General features: G+C 47.0%; 1 protein-coding gene across 5 annotated transcripts in view; it reads right to left on the reverse strand.

Moving 5' to 3' along the window:
• PTPRN2 (protein tyrosine phosphatase receptor type N2) overlaps positions 1 to 23,566 on the reverse strand; it is an 805,581-nt gene that overhangs the window by 498,848 nt on the left and 283,167 nt on the right. For all 5 annotated transcript variants that reach the window (XM_043590047.1, XM_043590044.1, XM_043590046.1 and 2 more), the window contains 2 exons: positions 14,597 to 14,693; positions 5,061 to 5,223 (listed from right to left, as the gene is read on the reverse strand). In XM_043590047.1, coding sequence (XP_043445982.1) covers positions 5,061 to 5,223; positions 14,597 to 14,693 — 260 coding nt within the window. The remainder of the gene's footprint in view (positions 1 to 5,060; positions 5,224 to 14,596; positions 14,694 to 23,566) is intronic.

A 23,566-nucleotide genomic window follows, 5' to 3' on the forward strand; every position in this document is an offset into this window, starting at 1 on the left:
TGTTGGATTTGCTTGCTAAAATTTATCTATAATTTTTACTTCTATATTTCTGAGGAATAATGATCTAAAGCTTTCTTTTCCTTTATCTTTCTTTGTATGATTTTAATCCTTTGACATTTATTGACTTATTTTATGGTCCAGCACACGATCTATATCGGGAAATATTCTATGTATACTTGAAAATAATGTATATTCAGCAGTTTTTAGATACTATCATTCTATCAATATCAATTAGGTTAAGTTGTTGATGGTATTGTTCAAATCTTCTATATCCTTAATGTTATTTTACCTATTTGTGTAAGAAGTTACTGAGAGAGGAGAGTTAAAATCTCTAAAAATGATTGTAGACTTGCATAATTCTCTTTTTAGTATTCTTGCATTTTTGCTTCATGTATTTGAAGTGCTGACATTAGGCTCATAGAAAAGATTTTATGTCATTTTTTTTTTTTAATTTTTTTTTTTTCAACGTTTATTTATTTTTGGGACAGAGAGAGGCAGAGCATGAACGGGGAAAGGGCAGAGAGAGAGGGAGACACAGAATCGGAAACAGGCTCCAGGCTCCGAGCCATCAGCCCAGAGCCTGACGCGGGGCTCGAACTCCCGGACCGCGAGATCGTGACCTGGCTGAAGTCGGACGCTTAACCGACTGCGCCACCCAGGCGCCCCGATTTTATGTCATTTTAATGAATTGATCACTCGGTTGTTATAAAATGCTCTATCTCTGATCATGCTAAGTGTCTTGAGGTGTACTGTGATTAACATTAACATCATCACGGCAGCTTTCTGATATTTAGAGTTTCCATTGTGTATATTTTCCATACTTTTACTTCCAACTTATGTATGTCTTTCTAATATCATGTGTTTTGGCTTTAGTAGAATATGGTTATCTGTTTTCTGTTTTTATTAATTTGAACATCTCTGGGGGTGCCCGAGTGGCTCATTTGGTTAAGTGTCTAACTTTTGGGTTCAGCTCAGGTCATGATCTCTCTGTGTCAGCACAGAGCTTGCTTGGGATTCTCTCCCTCTCTCTCTGCCCCTCCCCTGCTCATGTGCATGTGCACTCCCACTCTCTCTCTCTCTCTCAAAATAAATAAATGAGTTTTTTAAAAAGTTAAAAAAATTGAACATCTCTGCTTTTCATTTGGAGGGCTTAATCCATGTCTATGCTACAATTATCCGTATGGCTGGACTTAAGTCAACTTTCTTGATATTTGTTTGATAGCCCGCAAGGTGGCAAAAACGTCTGCACAGCAGCTTTGAAAACATCTGATTATGTATTTCCTGTGCTTTATCCGGTCTCTGTTCATTAGAGAGAGGACACTGGACAGAAAAAATAACAAGTTCTAGGTTCTCGTGCAGTCTTTAATACGGAGAACCATCTATCTCAACAGAGAAGAAAAAAGCCTAAGCCAAAAATGCCACCAAGTGCTCATGTTTTGAATCAGCTCGTTACTGTTGTGCTGGAGTGGCCGCATGGCAGGGGGGCCGCAGGGTCCAGCACCCCACCCGGGACGTGTGTGAGGGAGAGGCCTGCCCGGAAGAACCACAGTGTGTGGCCATCTTGCCGGGGGCGGTTAAGGACCATGCGAGTCGTGCTCGGCAGACGGAGTCAGACGGATGGAGTGTGTGGGGATGCGAGCGCCAGACCCTCTCTCCTGAGATGGATGCCGGTCGTCCTGTGCCTCCGAGGGCCCCAGGGTAGAGTCCCAGGCACTGACCCCACAGCCTCAGGGCTCTGGAAGGTCACACTCTCGTGAGGAATGGGGAGGCCCGTCCAGATGCTCAGGGTCAGAGTCGCCAGGTAAGTGAGCCAGGGCTGGACGGACTCTGCTGCGAATCCCGCTGACCAGCGTTTGGGGCTACAGACTCACCCCCACCCCAACCTCAGGCCCAATAGGACACTGGGCGGCTCTGGCAGAGTCACTCACCCACCTGGGGGTCACACCCCCAGCCCCGGCTCTGCCACGGCTCCCCTGCCCCCAACACTGCCGGCATAGACCACGTGACAGTCTCAGAGTCCCTGATGTCACACTCTTAGGTTACCCCACAGCAGGTGCGGACGGCAAGGCAGTATGGCAGAGGACCCAGGCCGTCCATGCCCGTCCTCGTCCGAGGAGCAGCAACTTCTGTTCTAAACTGACGGTCATCCCAGCGTGCGGCTGAGTGAGGAGACGGCCACGCAGGAGGGGAAACATGGTGCTGGGTTCAGGATGAGCACGAGGCCCCGCGGCACCGGCAGGCGGCTGATGAAGCTTCGCCAACACCTGGGCTCCAGCTTGTGCGCCTTCCTGCTCCGTTTCTGTCCCCGGCACAGAAGGCCGCAGACTGGTTAGGGACGGGAGCCGCTTCCCAGAGAAACGTCGGCAGGTTGCTTTCAAGCTTCTCCTGGGTCTCGGGAACGTGTAAGGACCGTCTTGCCCTTCCCGCCTCCACAACCATCTCTGGGTCCCACACCCAGGGACGCGACGCAACGTCTCCATTACGGAAGCCAAGGCTGAGCATGAGGCTTCATGTTCCTTTTGATAAAGACACATCGGGGGACAAAGGAGGAGGACAAACGAGTGATCTCACATGTGTGTGTATTCCAGTCTCCCATCCTCGGGACTGGGAGAAGCTGGTTTCCCCGGCACCGCGGAGTAAGTCAACAGGTGAGCCGCTCGGGCTCTGGGCGCTCTGCGGGGCTGGGCACCCAGAGCTCAGCTGAGGTCTCCTCGGGAGACAGGGCTCCAGCAAGAACCAGCAGGCGGTTTCCAGACCTACATTGACTGTGTTTCTGCAGACAGGTTAGACTAACAGTGGTAACTACTACTGACTCGGGCCTTTGCTGTGAGCTCTATGTGCCTTGTCTCGCTTCTCTTCACAGTGACTCTAGGACCGTTTTATGGCCCAACTTCACGGCCAAGGACCCTGAGGGCAGAGAGGCTGAGCGGCCTCCCCGAGGCCACACGGCACTGGTGGGAATCGGTTCTGAACGCCCTCCAGAGTGTCCAGAATCTCGCCCACCATGTCCGGCCCCCGGCCACCACCCAGGAAAAGGTCCTTGACAATTGTACCTCTCACTCCACGGTATCCAGCTGAGCATCTGGCTCATAGAAAGTGCTCGGTCTCAATAAATGAATACAAAATCTTAAGTTCGACATCTAGAAAAAAGTGTTAAGTGGATCCGGCTCAGAGGGGTTACGGCCCACACTGAGAAGCCGGCCAAGGGTCCAGGCGGGAGTGGGACTGGCCGATTGCAGCGTGGGGGCCGCCCTGCGTTATCTTACTCTCTCCTGCTAGGGGCTCGTCTGTGAGGACTGAATCCGTTACGGCAAATGCCACGAACTGGGCAAACACATTCCCATGATCCAGGACAGAAACGTGACTGTGCAGGAGCTCCCAGCAGCCTCTCAAAGTGGCCTGGGGGCTCTGGAACCCCATGGCCTCAGCAGGCGCCCTGGCCGGTGCTAGGACTCCCCACAGGGCCTTGTATCCCAATGTGACTATGAAACGAGGGCTGGACGGTGAAGGACCTCGAGGAGGGGCTGACGCAAGTCAAGTAACAGGACCCTAGAGAAGCCCGGACGACAGACGTCCTTTCTCTGGGGGCTCTGCCCGTAAGATGCAGAACTGAACCAACCTTGCACCTCAGCCCACACCTAACTTGACCTCACCTTGCGGGGCCGCAGCACCCGTTCTGACGTGCCCGCTCAGAGTCCGCTGCTGTCCTCAGGTGACTCGGGCCTCATCAGCAGTGTGCCCTCGAAAGGACCTCGCATGGGCGCTGCACACAGTCTCAGCCCAGGGCGGGCTTTAATCACTTCAGTGGCTTCTTGACAGGAAAATAATTGAAAAGGGGACACACGTTGCGTCCCCCATATTTTCTGGGGAAAATCTTCTGAGGAAACCCCAGCAGAGCCTCAGAGGAAAGGGACCTTCAGTCACGCGTCACTCATAGAAAGGAAAATATGTCAAATCCCAGTGGACATAACTAATGTCCAGCAAAAAAGTGTGCACGTCACTGCCAAAACCCAACATGCCCACGATCACCCTGGACTTCAGCACTTTGCCCAAACCCCCTCCTCGGGATGCGTGAGGCCCCTGGTTCTGACTGTCCCTGCTCTCTCCAGGTGAGTCAAAATCTGGGAAGTCCAGTTTAACAAGTAGTCATTCTTTTCCATCTAAACAGCTGACATTTGTGATTCTGTTTCTTTAAAATGTCCTTTTGAGCATCTCAGAATGGCTTGAGGGCATGTAGCGTCGGTAGAAAATGAACTTCTACCCGAGAGCACGGCGCCTAGACCCTCCGCACCACACAGGATGCCCACCTAGGGCAGGCGAGCCCAGGATGCAGAGGCTTCCTGAGAGGCAGGCCTGGCAGTGTGACCCCAGCACAGTCCTAGGCTCGAGTGTCCCTTGGGTCCCCCTAACCCCAGCACAGTCCCGGGCTCACTAAGCAGGATGGGGGCCCCCCAGGGTCCCCCTGACCCCAGCACGGTCCTGGGCTCACTCACCAGGATGGGGTGTCCCCTAGGTCCCCCTGACCCCAGCACAGTCCCGGGCTCACTCACCAGGATGGGGGCACCCCTGGGTCCCCCTGACCCCAACACAGTCCTGGGCTCACTCACCAGGACAGCAGGCTCCCCTGGGCCCCCCTGACCCCAGCCAAATTCAGGGTTCCGGTTCTGCTCCCTCACAACTGAGTGTCCACTGCTGTAAAGGCGGTAAAGGAGGAAACACTCTCTTTGCTGCCTGTAGGTGTCCTATCTGTATTTGATGGTGGCTTTCTAGAGCTCCCGAGCCTGCTCCAAGGAAGACATCCTGAAGACCTTCACCCCTAAGGGACCTGGACTGCTGACTGGCTCCGTGTGGACGGTGGGTGGGCAGCCACCGCTGGAGGGTCGTGTGCTCCTCTGAGCAGGGTCCAGGAGCATTCTCTGCACACGCCCTGACCGTCCCTGTACCACACACTAGTCCGGGACTCAGGAGAGAAACCAGGAAATGCCAAAGACTCACACTGGAGAAAAGGGCACGTGGCAGGTGAAAGACACCCCCCCGGACCACGGAGCTCCGAGGCTCACCTGGGCTGGCGGCCTGTTGTGCTTTGTGCGGAGGCGCACGTTTGGAGCAACGGCCTGGGACAGGGCCTCCAGGTATGGCAGGTAGCGCTGGACAGCCCTGGCCAGACCACCGTCGTCCTCCAGACCGGACCTCCTGTCCTCATCCACACTCTGCTTCGAGGTTCTGAAACGCAAAAGAAAACTATGAGCCAGTCGCACATTTGTTTATGTCAATTAGCTGCCTGGCCCTCTGCTCCGCATGACAGAAATGCACGCGGGACGGCCCTGGAGCCTGAGCAAGGACACGGGTCTCAGGGCCAGAGGGTGAGGCCCGCCTCCTTGACGCACATGAGCCTTGGACTCGAATCTCTCAGGCGCCTCCCTGAGCCTGGTGTCCCGACGCGTCTCCGAGCCACCGTGGGCACTTGATGAGGGGCCCCTGGAGAGGTCAACGCGGCCTCTCTGAGCACCGGGGGTGGGAGGCAAAGGCCAGCAGACAGAAAGCAGCCAGGACCTGCTGCAAGGCCGATCCTAGGAGCAGAGGGCAGGGCTATGCGGCGGGCCCGCAACACGAGAGGCTCACGTGGAAGGGGGTCTGAGGTTTGGGAAATGGAACAGGCTGGGGAGGGAGGAACACAGGCAGAGGAGGCAAAGGCAAAACCAAGAGCCGAGAACGGGTCTGAGGCCTGAGCCCCGGCTGCCGCGAGTGCAGGTCGAGGCAGCGGAACTGAGAGCTGGCCTCGCTGCAGACAGGGCAGGTGGGTGTCCCACAGGCGAAGGCTGCTCTCCCCCAGCGACATACAGTAGAAAGAGCCCTGAAATCAAGCCCTCCCTGGTCTCACCGCATCCCAACGCCTCAGCAAACACCCCACATACATGACTTTTCAGATGCAGGGAGCACCTGCCGATGGCTCGCTGCTCGCGGCTGCAGAAGGGGGACCCAGAGGTGCCCTCCTGACTCCCAGGGCCCACGAGCGTGCCGGGTCCCAGGGCACAGATGGCGCTAGACCCACGGTCAGCTGACTCTGAGATGGGGGCCTGATCCCGGGTTACCCCGGAGCCCCAGGGTGGCCACAGGTCCTTAACAGAGGGCGAGGAGGTGGAAGGCGGTGGCGGAGTGATGAGGGGCAGGATGACTTCCAGGGAGGCGGGGAAGAGCGCAAAAGGGAGGAAACAGTTCCAGCCCGGCCCTCTGGAAGGGGCCGCCCGCGACACCACAGGCTTTGGCTCAGGGAGGCCCCGGCTGAGCTTGTGACCCAGGGAACTGCGAGGTGACAGGCGGTCACCGTGTAAGCCACGAGGTCTGTGGTGATCTGTCACAGCCGGAAACTGACGCAGTGCCGAACATTTCCACGCTGGCACTACGGAAGAGCCACGTACGCGTCACCATCTGTGCGTGCGGTCCACGCCAGGCACACAGGTTTGCAGCAGGAGTGACCGAGAGAAGCTTTCTGCCTTCTTTCCACGTGGCAGCGAGACACGAATGGGGCTTGTTCCGAAGCTAGACGCTGCTTCGTGCCTGAGTGCCGACCAGAGAGGCCGTGGCTGTGTCCAGGAGGGGAGGCCAGGACGAGGCCGGAAATGCAGGCTGACCGATCCAGCACGGACGTGAGAGCCGAGAGGGCAACCGCTGGACTTACGCGCAAAGTCATTAAGAGCACGACCAACTGCCCGACAGACAGAGGCATTCTGCACAGGCTGAGCATGACCAGAAGCAGAGGCACAGGGGAAGTGACCGGGTAGCACCACTACCGGCAGGAAGTCAGGGTCACGGGCCTCAGCCCATCCAGGAAACTCATCTGGCCCCTCAGTGGCCTCCTGTCCGGATCAGCCCCCAGTCCTCCCACTCCCCACGGCCTCCCAGAGCCCTGGCTCTGGAGAGCTGACCTCTGTGCCCACCCATCTCACAGCCTGGACCCGCCGACCAGAACTTCCCAGCCCGCTGACGGCCTTGCTTTGAGCAAAGCAGCCGCCCCCAAAGGGCCACGATGCACCCTAAATGGGGCAGGAGACCAAGCAGCAAGCTCTCTCTTCAGAGACCCCTCTGTGTCACTGAACTCTCTGATGCCCTGATCCCCGCGAGGAGCTTGTCTGACGATGAGCTCTAACACCGGCACCGTGTGTAACATGGAGAGGCTGAGAACTTCCCAGACCATCAAGTCCAGGCTCCCTCTCCTCAGAAGCCACCTGCCAGTTTGTTTTTCCTCCCACATCACGCTGTCTGCGGCCGGCTTCGCTGTGCCCACTGACACATCTCTGCAAATGGCAACATCACCCACCTGTGCCCCGGCCGTAGCCCACAGGGCTCACTTCTCTTCTCCCTCGTCTCTGTTCCTCACTCGCACATCACACACTCCTTCGGGCTGACCCAGAGACCCCCCAAACCCGTCCACGTCCCCCTCGTGTAAGTCACGAGCAGCCGTGCGTGATGGCCCCGGGGGGCCTCTCCCCTCTGTCACCTGGAAGCCATGGGGGCCTCCGGAAAAGTTCACCAGGTCACATCACTAACTGGCAAAAGCCCCAATCACACTCCACTTCCCTGGACACTCATTCACCTCGTAGCTCAGAAACTCCCTCCCAGCCACATCCAACCCGAGGTGTGTTCCACTCATTGCTTATTACATTACCTTCAATTCTTTGTAGCTTTTATTACTGACTGAAATGACCGTCTTTATTTAACATGTACTTTTTGTTGCTACATATCCTCTCACTAGAATGAAAGCTGCTTGAGGGAAGGGGTCGTGTTTCTCTATATTCTTCACGTTCTCTGCTCCAAAGCCCCGAATTTACGCAGAGCCTAACTCAGCAAGCACTGAAAGAGTACGTGTTGACTGAAAGAAAGAACTTGGATACAGACGGTAAATTCTGGGTCGATGCAGAGTTAGCCCAAAACGCTCACATTTCATATTATTAACCTGTTAAATGACGCCTTTCCTGTGCAACCTAAAAATTATCACTGAAAGTGAATTCAAGGTAACAAAAGTGATCACTGTGGTGTAGTGGGGGGGGGGGGGGGAAGAGGGGGGCGTGATCAAATTACTTTTCTTTTGAAAGAAAAGTGTCTCATTTTAGATTATAGAAGACATCATACTCCCAGTCTGTTAGGCCTCCTTGACAACCACAAATACTGTTTGTGTAGAAAGAACCAGACACGTTTCCCATGGCAACTGTATATAACCTCAAATTGTGCTCTCTGTAGTGGATGTTCAATAAATGTGGCAGCTGATTTTTGAATAATAAGTAATTATAAGCAATTATAAGCTCTGACATTTACATAGCCACATATGTGGGTGGGTTTTTTTTTTTTTTTGCTACTAAATGCATTTGACCTTCATGTAAGTAAATACTGGTTTTTAAAATTTGTATTTTTTTAATTATCTGCCAGAAGTACCCTTGACGTTGAACAAGAATATCCCAGACTGCTGGAAAGCGGGTACAGCTCACACAATGTCAACATGAGGTTTAGAAAAACAGCACACAGGAAGGGCATAGACTCATCTGCTGTTTTTTCCATTTCTTCCCATCCTTTCTGTGCTGAGTTTTGTATTTGGAGAGACTTTGCTTTTAAGTAATCATTTAATTTTCACTTTTATTTGTAAGTGTACCAACTATGAGAAAGTTTTGTGGTAATTCTAGAAATAAGGCATTTTGATATGTAAACAGAATAGCCATCAGTTCTGCAAGCACAGGGTTGAGGCCGTAAGCCACAGGGGCACCTGGGTGGCTCAGGGGGTTGAGCGTCCGACTTAGGCTCAGGTCATGATCTCACGGTTTATGAGTTCAAGTCCCACATCAGGCTCCGTGCTGACAGTGCACACTGTCAGCATGAGAGAGGCAGAGAGAGTGGCTTGTGCTTTCTCTCTCTCATAAAATGAATAAGCTTAAAAAATTTTTAAAAAGAAAGGCCATAAACCCAGGAGAAGGGGGAACAGAGCTCAAGGCCTGAGAATGCATCAACTTCCCCCATTCAGGGCCCTGTGTCTACATGTGTCTATATGTCTGTGTTTGTGTGTATGTGTGTGTGTGTGTGTGTGTGAGTGCGCCTTTCTGGTGCATCCGTGTGTGTGTGTGCATGCCTGTGTGCATCCGTGTGTGTGTCTACATTTGTGTGTCTGGTCTGTGTATATGTCTTGCAGGCTGAGTGAGGTTGAGTTACAGCAAATAAAGTGCTCAATTTGTTAGTAGCCATTTACACTTTTAGTGACCAGGAAGCAGCGTCTTAAGTATTTTACATCAACATGACAGTTTGTTACTTATATGTGGGTCTTCAGGGTGATTTTTGACACGCTTCAGGAAATGTATTGGGGCTTAGGTGGGTGTGTGACTCATTCTAGACTTCCCACTTATAGGAATGGAGAACTGGATCCTGGCTAGGTTTTTCACATAGAAATTCTGGTTTTCAAGAATGGATCATTAATGTTGGTGTGGTATTTGTACATATTTCATAAAAACTAGGACTTACAGAAACTCCTCTTGTTTGCGTTTAATTGCCTCAATTGACAAAGTTGTCCTGCTTTTATTTCTGATGCCTTTTCAAGCTACACCATAGTGAACCTCACAGGTTCACATGATAAGGACTTCATGGTACTTTGACCTCAAACCATGGCTGGCATCTCCTCGGCCATTATTGAAGGGAGGAAATATGTTCTATGATGTCGACATGTATTTTAACTGAAGTCGATTCACTTCTCTGGCAGTTTGTCTTTCTCCGTCACGAATTGTAACCTCGTAAAAGTGCCTTTCGGTTGTCTCGTTCATCCTCCTGGAGTGTCTGTTGCCAGTGGGTTTGTCTGTGATGCTGTAATATGTTACAGTGAAGAGTCTGCCGTCACTACATGGGGCAAGCCTGGAGCAGTGAACTTGCAAATGGGCTTAGCCTGGCATTCAGCTCAAAGTCGGTCAAAACTCTGTAAGTATACATTTTCCACTTCTAAAAGACCAAACGCACTTTGCATTTAGGACTCCAGTATTCTCTTTCTCACATGCGTGCACAGACCTTCAGGCTCCAAATAATGTAAGATTTTAGAATAATGTAAAATTTAGAAAATTTGCTAAAAAAAAAAAAAAAAGCCCAGACTAGGAAACGAAATCTTTACAGGGAGCAGGCAGTGAGCCTTGTTCTCACTCCTCTCGCCGTCGTGGTAGCTACTGAGAAAGCACCTTTTCACTCTTCACGTAGAAGCCTCGTGACCACCTGACAGAACGCTCCCGGCCAGTCTTGTGTGACTCACCAGAGCTCCACACAGGCTGCGGGCCTCCTGCTCACCTCCTCTGGCTCTCAGGAGAACCAGCAAAGGGCAGGCTCGGATTCCCGCGTTCTCAGTGACCCCTCACGCTTCCCCTCTGCTCCTTACGTCCGGCATCTAATTACTGATGGGCCTACTTTCTGGGCTTCACGTGCAGTGCTTACTCTGGGTAGCACAGAAGCAGGGCTGGGCTTCCTGAAGGTGATTCTAAACCTTCAGGCAAGTTAATCTCTCTGAAGGTTAACTGTCTTGTATGAAGCATGCCAAGTATATCTCACTGGCCAGTTGTGGATACTGACAATTCTATCAAGTGTAGAATGCTCTAGAAATGCCCTATGGAATGAAGAAAGTGAGGAAGGATTCTTGGTCGGTGTGGTTACCCACATAATAGTTCAAAAGTGTCAGTAGATCATTCATTCTGTCTTTCCTTCACTGATTCAATACTGACCACATGTCAACCTGGTAAAAGGCACGTGCCAGGTGCTGGGGGTCCCTGGGTCAGAAGCAGCGCCTAGAGAGGCGACAGAGGGAAAGAAGGCAGAAGCGTAATAAGGTGGAAGATACCGATTTCTTCACTAATAATGATAGAAACTTGCACTTTAAAAACATCTGCAAACCAAGAAGGTGATGGTCACAACACGACAGACAACAAAAGCAAACAGTTCACACTCCACAGAGGAAATGGGCGCAGGCAGGGACAGCAGGGCCTTCACCGAGCTGTCCAGGGGGCTGAAAAAGTGCCGACTGACGTTCAGGAAATCCACGTGTAAAATAGAGAAAGTCCAAAGGGTGAAATTTTAAAGGGCAGCCAGATCAATTAGGCAGCAAATGAAAAAGAAAAAGCAGGAATGGCAATACTAATTTTGGAAAAATGGAATCCAAGACAAAAACCATTAAAGTCAACAAAGGCACCCTTTGGAAGTGACCATGGGTACAGCGATCACCAATTAAGATGTAATGCAGCAGCCTTTACACGCCCAAAAGTCAGAGCCTCGGTGTTTAAGGGAAATATATTAACAACAAAGGAAAATTCACAGAAACAGTTTTGTCTGAGAAATTTCAGTAAGTCAAATATAATTAAGGACATATTATAAACTATATAGAATCATCAACTATATGTAAAAAACCTGCACCCTGCAAATAGTGGGTATGATATCTTTATCCATTGAAAATTAATAACAAGATGGCATAAAATAGGCCACAGAGAAAACCTCAAAATCTCCAGAAACTAAAAGCTGAACAGGTCACATTGTCTGACTAAAATGAAATAAACTAAGTGCTAATTTCAAGTTTAAAAACAACATAAACATGAAAAACCAGGCACTAGCTACTTCCGAAAGGTACAAAATTACAGTGACAGATAATTTAGAGCAGAAGCAAACAAGTAGACGTCAGTCACGGGATGGGACGAAAACTATGTTCCAAAGCTAATGCACAAACTTTTGTAATTTCATTACTTTTTAAAAAAATGAATAAGTAGAAACATGAAAAAAAGTTGAACTCGGGAAGCTTCATAAAAAACAAGTCTAAGGGTTCTGGGATGCTCAGTTAAGCGTCCAGCTCTTGACTTCGGCTCAGGTCATGATCTCACGGTTTGTGAGTTCAAGCCCCACATCGGGGTCTGTGCGGACAGCACGCAGCCTGCTTGGGATTCTCTCTCTCCCTCTCTCTCTGCCCTCCCCCGCTCATGTGTGCACATGCATGCTCTCTCTCCCTCTCAAAGTAAATAAATAACCATTTTAAAGAAAGTAAGTGTAAGGACAGTAAGAAAATCCAAGAGAGAAGTAATTTTAAAAATCATGTTAAAAGTGTGAAAAAAAATTATGCTAAAAAAGAGAAGAGTGACCACTACCTACATGTTGAATGGATTTTTGAACTATAATCCAATTCTATGTATCACAAGTTAACAAATGTGGAAGTCCCTGTGAAAAGGAGGGTAGCTCTCTGCAAAAATACAAATGCCTCAATTTTACACAAGAAAAACTGTGAGCATATTTGACCAATAGTCTTGGAAGACAACGAAGTGTTATGAGATATACCTACAGAGAAAGACTATTAAAAAGTACGTACACTGGTAAACAGATCATCTCAATGCCAAAGAAAGTGCAGAAAGTTTTGAAAAGAGGTAAAAGTACCGTCTGTACCGTGATGACCGTCTGACCGTGACCCTCGCTGCAAGGAGGCCGGAGCCAGACGATGGCAGGAATCCGTGCCTCTATTCTGCTGCTGAGACTGTCTCTCAGGCAGAGTGCCATCAGGAAACAGACTGGAGCCTGAAGCAGGATGTCCGTGTAACCGAACAAGGCGCTGTTTACAGGACTGAGAGGCACAACAGAGATGACCGTGGCGAGCCACCAGACCGACAGGAGGGAGGAGGCACGCTGCCCAGGTCCCGCTGCCATCCTGACCCCCTCTTCTCTGCCCTCTAAGCTGGGCTGAATCCCACTGGCCAAACCCAGGCCCAGCCTGAGGACACGGGCGCCTACTGACACAGCCTAGGAACACCGTCCCTCGGGGGCCAGAGCCAGGAGTGAGACAGACAGGAATGCGGAGAACGTCCCATCAAGTCCTCCAAAAATAGGGCTCTGCTGGTAGAGCTGGGATGATTGGTTTACTTAGGTTCAACACTCTCAAAGACAGAGATTAAAAATCCAGCCTAGAGAGAGCTAAGGGCACTTTGTTGTCATTAGCAACTATACTGGTGTCATCTACGGTACAGACCAAAAAGATACCTCTACAAGACGGGATATGTGACAGGTTACTAGCCTCAAATGTAAAGGCTCTACACTGAAAGAAACAAAACAGAAAAATTAAAAAAACTTTTCATATGGGCAAGGATCATGCATAGGAAATCCATACGGAAGAAAATTCCAATCTCTACTATGAATATTTTTAAACTTTCAATCTTATTTATTAAAAAGCAACAAAGATAAGGTGTCGCTTTTCGTAATAAAGCTGGCAATTTTTGCAAATGACAATCCCGACATTGGTAAGAAGGTGGTCAACCAGGTGTCTGTTCAACAGCCTCACCTCGTCTGCAAACGTAGGTCTTTGGGTGATGCTGTGCTCTGGTCTTTCTCTCACCTCAGCTGTCCAAGGAGTTACCCTTTGCTCATGGTGGAGTTCAAGGTTACCTGGCACAGAGCCCCTCATCTTAGTGAAGTTCAATCTTCACTAGGAAGGAAGGAGCAGTGGGCAGCACTGAAATGCCCGAGGGTAATTTAAAGACAAGTGCAAAGAGTATGAAGTCATCTAAAACAAAAATGGAAATTCAAGATAGCTTGACTTTGGTTTTTGGTTGTTTTTTCTTACAGAGAAGTCTTACACACACTCACAGACTCTCATGGCATATTCTCTTTGACAAAGGAGGCCTTCAAGGTTGACAGCCGGGCGCAGGACACAGAAGGACACGTTTTCCACCTAAAGAAACTCCTAGTCTGGCCGGAGAAGAGCTAACATGGGAATGCGTTTTCAGTGTGCACAAGTCCTTTACACGTGCTCACCCACCTAATCTCCCTGGATTCGGAAATGAACTTCTTGGCGGCTTAGCTCCTTCACTTATTAGAGGAACATGAGCTAAAGGCTGATGCCCACGTTTCTGTGTAACTGAGGTTTTCCTCACTGAAGTTTCAAATAGTCTCTTTCTTTGGGGAAAAAAAAAAAGGACTTTCCCAACTTTCCTAAGCCTTTGGGAAAGGGCTTTTCACTTTTTATTCACTTGAAGAATATATAGTTCCATGGCTGAGGGACGAGACAATCCCAGCTGGCTCACTGTGGCCTGTCTGCTTTGGACTAAGTCTCCAACTTCTTGTGTCCCACTTTCCCTCCCTGCAAGGGTGCGTGGGAGATTAGGAGCCCTCCCGGTGCGCCGCGAGGAGGCGAGGAGATGTTGCAGAGTGAAACACTCAGCGCAGCACTGCTAGGCTCTGGCAGCGGGAAAACTTCCAGGATTTAATTCTGCTTTTTGTACTAAAGAGAACATAAATTCTTACTGGGAAATGAGAAATCTTGACTTCTCTGCTTCCAACCAAGGCTCTGAAGATGCAGGGCTTTCCAAGGGTCTCGGGAAAGGGACAGGGCCCTTGGGAGGTCTGTCAACGAGGACAGCCCCTGGCTACAGGGTTACGCCAATGCATCTGGCTCCACTGGGCTAGGACACAGAGGAAAGGAAAGCACCCATCCGCTCCATATTGGACTTCTCCAACTCTCTGGTCCCTCTACACCCAAAAGACAATAGGTTCAAACAAAAACAAGCTTGATGGACGCTGGCCGTGGCCAGAGAGCAAGGAGACATAAACCGCATCTACTTACCTGGCTGTGCTGGAGGCGTCCAGATGTTGCGGGGAGGGAAGGTTCAAGAGTTCCTGGGCCATCACGTGCTGGGTGTAGTCATCCTGCCATGTGAAGCCTGGGGACAGATGCAAAAGCTGCATTATCAACGTGGAAGGTGAGCAAAGCTCTTGTTTCAGTCACAGGAGAAACTGCTGCTGTTTCCAAGTTTTCCCGCAATGCCAAAGCGCTCACCGCGGTTTACTAATAAGGTCTTTTCCTTCTAGAAATCCCCGCCTTCTGAGACATCTAGACCAGAAATATGATGGGTGCTTTGCCAGATGAAAAACACTAGGCGCAGTGGTGGCGTGGCTGGACAGCAAGGTGCCCTTGAACCAGGAGCACATTTCACAGATTTGTCCCCAGCAAGAGATGCAGACTGTCTCATGGAAAGGTCCTGGTCGTAGCAAAGACATTCTCGACCCAAACGTGCACACGTTTACCCACCACTCAACCGCCGTCCTGTTCCTCACCGCCACGTCTCGGGCTCCTTGGAGCTCCAGCCTGCCTAAGAGCCACACGTTTGCAATGAAATAAGGGTACTGTTACTCTGAAGGCAATTATCATGGGGCCTAATGTGCTGTATCTGGGAGCCAATTACATTATATTTATACTCAAATGTTATGACAAAGAGCTTTATAACAAGAGCGAAGTAGTTATGAAGGCAAAATGCATGTGATTATGCATTAATTACACGCACTGCAGATCACATGATAATTATGCTCAGAATTACCAAATAACTCCCAAGAATAATTATTATGCAATTTGTACATTTTAGATCTTATGGTAACACTTTAGCACTTAGAACTACCCCATGCAATTATCCATAATTATCTAATCACTAAATATCATGTAATTACAGAGATATATTTTTATGCCCTGTTCAAAAACACATTACCAAAATCTTCAAATCAGGACGGCTCTGTGCCTGTTTATGTGTGTGCGTGAGTGTGGTACAGGGAGGTCCAGAACTTGCTGAGAACCACATGTTCTGGGGAATAAAAAGGGCTCAGCAGATATAAGCTGCCTTCATGAACACACTTGAATTCTTTTTTCAAATGCAAATCTAACTTTTTTTTTTTTCATTTACAAATGGCAAGATTCAAACAGTTGGAACACTTCTGAATCTCAAAAGGCTCTATGGCATTACCCAAAGGGGAAGCTGATGGGAAAACTCACCAAACAGGCTAGCCTCTAATGGCAACTTGTTCTAAGCAGCCCTGTTTGAATATAGCATTTAGAGAATGGGTCGCTGCAGGGAGACCGAACCCCATAGTCACTGTTCCCCTTACTTCAGGATGAAATGTACTTAATAATAAGCAAGCATCTTCCACTTGCCAAAAGCAACTAAAAAAACCACCCATATGAAGTGTATGCTTATGTGGCTATTAACCGTTGCTTCATTCCTGGGAGGATTCTCAAATGAAAGCACATTTGTAATATTAGCATAGTATCTAGCACTGTGAATTGAGAAAGTAAGCATAGTTTAACCATGCCATTCCCAAAAGGGTGGTCTTAATATCTATCCGGAAACAAACAAATAAAGAGCACAAAAGGAACTTCCCATAAAAATTTTTCATTTGTAGAATTTAAAATAACGAAACTTCGAATGTATTTTTTAATCTAAAGAGCACAAGTGCTCGCCTCGGCAGCACACATACTAAACAGCACAAGAGCCTGAGCCAATTCAATTCTGGGGTCTGTAAGGAGGGCTCAATCACAACAGTCGGCCAACTGATAAAAGGTGTTCCGTACAGGTAATCTCAGGGAGACCCGGAACCCCTAGACTGACTTCTAAGCTTTCCTGGGAGCAGGCAGAAACTGGACACTTGGATACAAGACCAAAGCAATGCATACATTAGGGCATTAGACATTCTCTCTGAACTCCTCTCAAGGCTACTGAGAAGACAAAACCCGAGGAAGAGCTGACTGCTGCCAGGGAGACGGAGAAGACACATTCTTCCTACCCCTCCCACTAGGCACAACTAAAACCCTGCAGATTATATGCACAGGAGGCTACGAGGGGTGGCGGAAGACAGACTTCTGCGGTCCTAGGGAATCTGAGGAGCCACACCTGTGGGGCTCCCTGGGCTGTCCTTTGGCCTTATGCGCCTCACACTGGAGCTGAGTCAGCCAGCAACCCGGGAGCACCAAGTGTAGGTGAAGCCCCGACTGAGGTCACCTCTCCCCAGCCAGAGGCCCAGGAAGGGAGCTACTTAGCACATTTTAGACAACAGCAGCTCCACTCTCATCAAACACTGCCAAAAACAGCACAGCACAGCCTGTACCCGTGACAACAAAGGCCAAGAGGCAGCCTGGGTGTCCTCCCTTATGAAGCTGGAACAAGGCCAATGACCACCCCCAACTCTGCCGGGTTGGCAAAGCAGCCACGTAGGGAGCAGGTGGTACCCCCCCCCCATGTCAGTGGAGCCCACATAGGGAGATCAAACTCCCACCCACCCACCTTGCCCAACACATGGACTAGACCCCTCAGCACAGATGTCAGCAGAAGCCTAGTGGTAAACCCGGACTCCCACCCCCATGTTAGTAACAGGGACCCCTCACCCACCTTGGCAGAGCAGTGTCAGCAAAAGCTGTTAAAATGCAGGGCTTAGGGGTGCTTGAGTGACTCATTCAGTTAAGCGTCTGGCTCTTGATTTCACCTCAGGTCATGATCTCACACTTTATGAGTTTGAGCCCTGCATCAGGCTCCGCACAGGCAGGGCAGAGCCTGCTTGGGATTCTCTCTCTGTCCCTCCCCTGCTTGTGCTCTCTCTCTCTCGCTCTCTCAAAATAAATAGAATCTTAAAAAAACAACAACACAAGGCTTAAGTGAGATCCAGAGTCTCATAATATAGTACAAAAGTGTTCAGGTTTCAACAGAAAATCACTAGTCACACCAAAAACCAGGAAGATCTCATCTGTAGACCCTAACGCCGAGGCTTGAAGTGTTAGCTTTACCTACCAAAGATTGTAAAGCAGTCATAATAAAAATGCTTCAATGAACAATTATGAACATACTTGAAAGAAATGAAAAACTAGAAGCCTTAGCAAAGAAATAGAAAGTCTCAGCAAATAAATAAATATAAAAAGAGCCAAATATAAAAAGAGCCAAAAAGAGCCAAATGGAAATACTATAACTGAAAAATACACAAACCAAAATAAACAGCTCAGGGGATGCACTGAATAGAAAGATGAGGGATAGAGGAGAGAGTCAGTAAACTAGATAAGAGAACAACAGAAATCAAGTCCAACAACAGGGAGAAAACAGTCTAAAAAAAAAAAAAAAAAAAAGGACAGAGCCTCAGGGAGTGTGGTGTTATAACAAAAGATCTAACATTCATATTATCAGAGTTCCAGAAGGGGAAAAAAAGAAGGTGTGGCTGAAAGGGCATTCAGAAACTTGATGCCTGAAAATTTCTCAAGTTTGGCAAGAGATATAAACCTAAAGATTCACAAAGCTGAGCACCCTAAACAGGGTAAGCCCAAATCTCCTCCAAGACACATGGTTAAAATTCTGAAAACTAAATTCAAAGACAAAATCTTAACAGCAGCCAGGGGAAAATGACACTTTACCTATGAGGGAAACACAATCCGAGCAAAAAGGATTTCCCATCAGAAACCACAGAGGCCACAAGGAAATTGCACAACATTCTCCAAGTGCCGGAAGAAAACAACCATCAGCCCCAAATCCCAAAAATCTACCAATCCAGAGACCCATCAAAAATATCCTTCAGGAGGAGTGGGTTCCTGGTGGCTCTGTCAGTTAAGCGTCCGACTCTGGATTTTAGCTCAGGTCATGATCTCATGGTTTGTGAAATCAAGCCCTGTGTCAGGCTCTGTGCTGACAGTGCAGAGCCTGCTTGGGATTTTCTGTCTCCCTCTCTCCCTGCCCCTCCCCTGCACTCTCACACACACCCACTCTCTCTCTCTCTCTCTCAAAGATAAATAAACATTAAATATATATATATATATATATATATATATATATATATATATATCTCCATCCTTCAGGAATGACAGGGAAATTAAGACATTCTCAAAAAAGGGAAAATGAGAGCACTTTTTATAGCAGACTTGCCCTAAAACAACTGCTACATGAATGCACTTAAATACAAAGGCAAAAACAGAAGAAGGAACCTTGGAACATCAGGAAGGAGAAAAGAATGTGAAAAGTGAAAGTGACTAGTTTTCCTTCTCTGGAATTTTATATATTATGTTTGACAGTTGAGACAGACAGGATAACACTGTCTGTTGTGCTTCTAAATGTATGTAGAGGAAATATTTAAGATAATTATAATAAACAGAGGGGAAGAGCCATAAAGGGAGGTAAGGTTTCTACACCCTATTCTTAACCGGTAAAACAATGACAGTATATTGTGATTCTGTATAATAATATGATATCTAGACCAACCACTAAAAAGGCTATCAAGAGATACACTCAAAAAGACTACAGAAATCAATATGGATCTCTAAAAAATATTATCATAACCCTATAGGAATGAAGAAGAAAAAAAAAACAGAGAAAAATAGACCAAACAGAAAACAAATAGTCAAATGGAAGATTTAAGCCTTAACATACCAATAATTACATTAAATATAAATGGGCTAAATACACCAATGAAAAGACAGACACTGACTAAGTGGATTAAAGAAGCATGATCCAACTATATGTTTTTTATAAGAAACTCATTTTAAATATAATGTTACAGACAGGTTGAAAGTAAAAGGATGGAAAAAGATGTACCATGCAAGCATCAATCAAAGGAAGTAGCAGTGGCTACAGTAATAGCAAATAAACTACTCATCAAAACAAACAAAAATGCCAGGGACAGAGAGACATTATATAAAGATATAAATCCACCAAGAAGACATAGGAATCCTAAATATGTATGCTCAAACAACCTAGCTAGAAATATGTGAAGCAAAACTTCACATGGAGTTTTTGGAAGGAAGAGAAAGGAGAAATAGACAAACCCACAATTATAGTTGGAGACTTCAACACTACTTTTTTAGCAACTGAACAAATAAAGAGAAAATCAGCAAAGCTTGAGAAGTAGTCAACAGTGCCATGGATTAACAGTTCTAATCAACGTTTATAGAACACTCAATCCAACAAAAGCAGAACACACACTCATTTCAAGTGCCCGCAAAACATGACATGGACTGAGACCATATATATCCTGGACCATAAAACAAATCTCAGCAAAATTAAAAGATTCAAAATCACTTGGACTGCATTCTTTAATCAGTATAGTGTTGAACTAGAAATCAACTAACATATATATAACAAGAAAATCTCTAAACACTTAGAAATTAAACAATAAACTTCTAAATAATCCATGGGTCAAAGAAAATCCAAGGGAAAAATATACTGAGAACTGAATGAAAATGAAAACGTGGTACCAAAATTTTGCAGGACACAGTTAAAGGTGTGCTAGGAGTGAAATTTTTAGCACTAAATGCATTTCAAAAAGTCTCAACTCAATTATCTAAATGTACACATCAAGAAGCTAGAAAAAGGAGAGCAAAATAAACTCAAGGAAAGTAGACAGAAGGAAATAATAAAGAACAGAAATCAATAGATTAAAATCAGAAAAAAAGGAAAACAGAGGAAGTCAATGAAAGGTTCCCTGAAAAGATCAGTAAAATTGACAAATTTCTAGCAAGACTAACAAAGAAAGCAGTCACAAATTACCAGTACTAGGAATGAGACAGATGATATCAATACAGACCCTGTAGACCCCATATGGGAACAAACATGTCTACACACTTAAAACATGGCAACTGAGGTGAACTGGACCAATTCCTCAAAAACCACAAACTACCACATCTTATCCAATATAAAATAAATAATTTGTTAGCCCTATAACTCTTAAGGAAATTGAATTCATAATTAAAAACCTCCCCAAAAAGAAATGTGCAGCCTCAGATGATTTCACTGGAGAATTCTACCCAACATTTAAGGAAGAATTAATGTGAATTCTACACAATCCTTTCCAGAATACAGAAGAAGAGGAAATAGTTCCAATTAATTTTATGTAGCTCATACTAACCTGATACAAAGAGGAGACAAAGACCAAAAAGAGAGAGAACCCTACAGAACAATATCTCTCATGAATATGGACATAAAAGTTCTTAAGAAGAATATTAGTATAGGGGCGCCTGGGTGGCTCAGTGGGTTAAGCTGCCGACTTCGGCTCCGGTCGTGATCTCACGGTTTGTGAGTTCGAGCCCCGCGTCGGGCTCTGTGCTGACAGCTCAGAGCCTGGAGCCTGTTTCAGATTCTATGTCTCCCTCTCTCTCTCTGACCCTCCCCCATTCATGCTCTGTCTCTCTCTGTCTCAAAAGTAAATAAACGTTAAAAAAAAAATTAAAAGAAAAATACTAGTATATTGGGAACCTGAGTGGCTTAGCCAATTGGTTAAGCGTCCAATTCTTGATTTCAACTCAGGTCATGATCTCACAATTTGTGAGTTCGAGCCCCATGTCATGCTCTGTACTGACAGCACAGGGCCTGCTTGGAATACTCTCTCCCTCTCTCTCTGTCCCTCCCCTGCTTCTGAGCATGCATTCGTGTGTGCTCTCTCTCTCTCAAAATAATGAAATAAATTCAAGAAAAAAATAGCATATAAAATCCAGCAATGTATGAAAATAATTATACAGCTTGGGGTTTATTCCAGATATGCAAAGCTGGCTCAAAATTCCAAAATAAATCAATGTAAGCTAACATATTAATAAGCTTAAGAAGAAAAAATTACATTATATCAATGTAGAAAATGTGTTTGAAAAATTCAAAACCTATTCATGATGAAAACTCTCAGAAGAATAGGAACTGAGGGGAAATTCGTCAACTTGAAAACGAACATCTACAAAAGCCCTACAGCTAACATCATATTTAATGGTGAAAAACTAGAAGCTTTCCACTTATGATGAGGAAAAAGGCAAGCGTATGTTTCCTCTTAACCACTCTTAACCACATAGCTGAAAGTTCTACCCAGTGGAATAGGGCAAGATAAGAAAAGAAAAGGCAATCAGAAAGGAAAAAATAAAACTATCTCTTTCCAGGTGACATGATTTTCTACCTGGAAAATGCCAATGAATCTACAATAACTCCTAGAACTAATAAGTTATTTTTCTGTGAACTATGACACATATAAACAGATAGACACTGAAATTGAAACACTATAGTCAGTCAAAAAATGAAGTACTTAGGTGTAAATCTAACAAATACACGCAGGACTTGTGTGCTAAAAACTACACAATGTGGATGAAAGAAACCAAAGATCTAAATGAAGGACAGACATGCCACGTTCATGAGTCGGAAGTCTCAACACAACAGTGGTGAAAATTCTCAAACCGGGATACAGGTTCGACACGACTCCTGTCAAAATCCCAGCAAGATTCTTTGCAGATACAGACGAGCGGTTTACATGGAACAGCGATGGAGTCACAGTAGCTGGAACGACTTTGGAAAAGGAGAGTAGAACAGGAGGAATCACGCTACCTAATTCCAAGTCTTACACAGGTACAGTCGTCAAGACTATATAGTATTGGCAGAGGCGAACAGATCAATAGAACAAAGCAGAACACCCAGAAATAGACCCACACAAGCGTGCCCAAGATTTCTGACAAAGGTGCAAAAGCAACTTAATGTTTGGCAAAGTGCCTTTTACCAAACGGTGCAAGAGCTGTGGAACACACAGAAGCAGAGGCGGAAACCTCGACATCAGTCTCACGGTTTACACGGAAAAAAACCAAAATAGGTAATGGATATAAATACAAAATATGAAACAAGAAGCATTTTAGGGAACAAAAAACAACCGAAAATCTTTGGGACCCAGGGCTAGGAGAAGCATTAACGTTCGCATGAAAGACCAGGACAGGCCACACGGCCAAGAAGCGACGCGCACCTGGAATGTGGAACTCTCACAAGTAAACATTAAAAACGTCCAACTGGAAAAAGTGTCAAAGACACGAAGAGCCATTTCCTCAAAGAGGATGCGCAGATGGCAAGTCAGCTCACGAGAAGTTGTCCAACATTGTTAGCGCTCAGGGAAATGCCAGTTAACCCACGGTGAGCGGCCTCGTCACACCTACCATGAAGGCTACAAAACTAACTGACGATATCCAATTCTGGCAAGGGTATGGAGAAACTGGGCCACTATTTCGTTGGCAGTGCAACTGTAAAACGACGCAGCCATTCTGGAAAATGGTCTGTCCGTTTCTTAAAAACTAAACATACACTTTTCACACAAACCAGCAACGGACCGCTGGCCATTCATCCCGCAGAAACGTTCACACGAAAACTTGTGTACAAAACCTGTGTACAGATGTCATTCAGTGAGTGAGTGTCCAAACTAACTATGGTCCATGCGTACTGTGGAGCAGTCCTCAGCCACGATCCGGATGGATCTCCAGAACACGGTGCCGAGTGAGAAAAGCCAATCCAGGAAGGTTACCCGTTGCGTGGTTTCACTTATATGCTACATCACCTACTCTTGCGCTCTTATCAGGCATGTAACGCCTGAGAGTGGACATGACCCCTGACCTCTTACCGCACGCAGTCTAGTGCTGACACAGATGGGTACGTAATTAGCGAAAATCAGATCTGAGTGTGGTAATTACATAATAGCGTCATAAGCAAGCAGCTATACGAATAGAGAAATGAAGAGATTCATTTGGGGTGCAGAACTGGGGAAAGCTTCAAAGAGAAAAATGGTACCTGGACCAAGGCAGGAAGGATAAATGGGTTCTAACAGATGGCATGAGGTCGGGGGAGAACCCCAGAAGAGTGGGAGAGGGTGAGGAAGAGGTGAGGCTCGCCAAGTCTGTGGCCCCGGGGACAGCGCATGAAACAGTGGGAAGGCTGTGAGGCCATCGAGGCGCAGAGGAGGCATCAGCGGACAGTGTGCAGTCACAGGAGGCCTTGGATCCCAACAAAGAAGGGCT

Source organism: Prionailurus bengalensis, chromosome A2 (assembly GCF_016509475.1).
Source record: "Prionailurus bengalensis isolate Pbe53 chromosome A2, Fcat_Pben_1.1_paternal_pri, whole genome shotgun sequence".
NCBI lineage: Eukaryota > Metazoa > Chordata > Mammalia > Carnivora > Felidae > Prionailurus > Prionailurus bengalensis.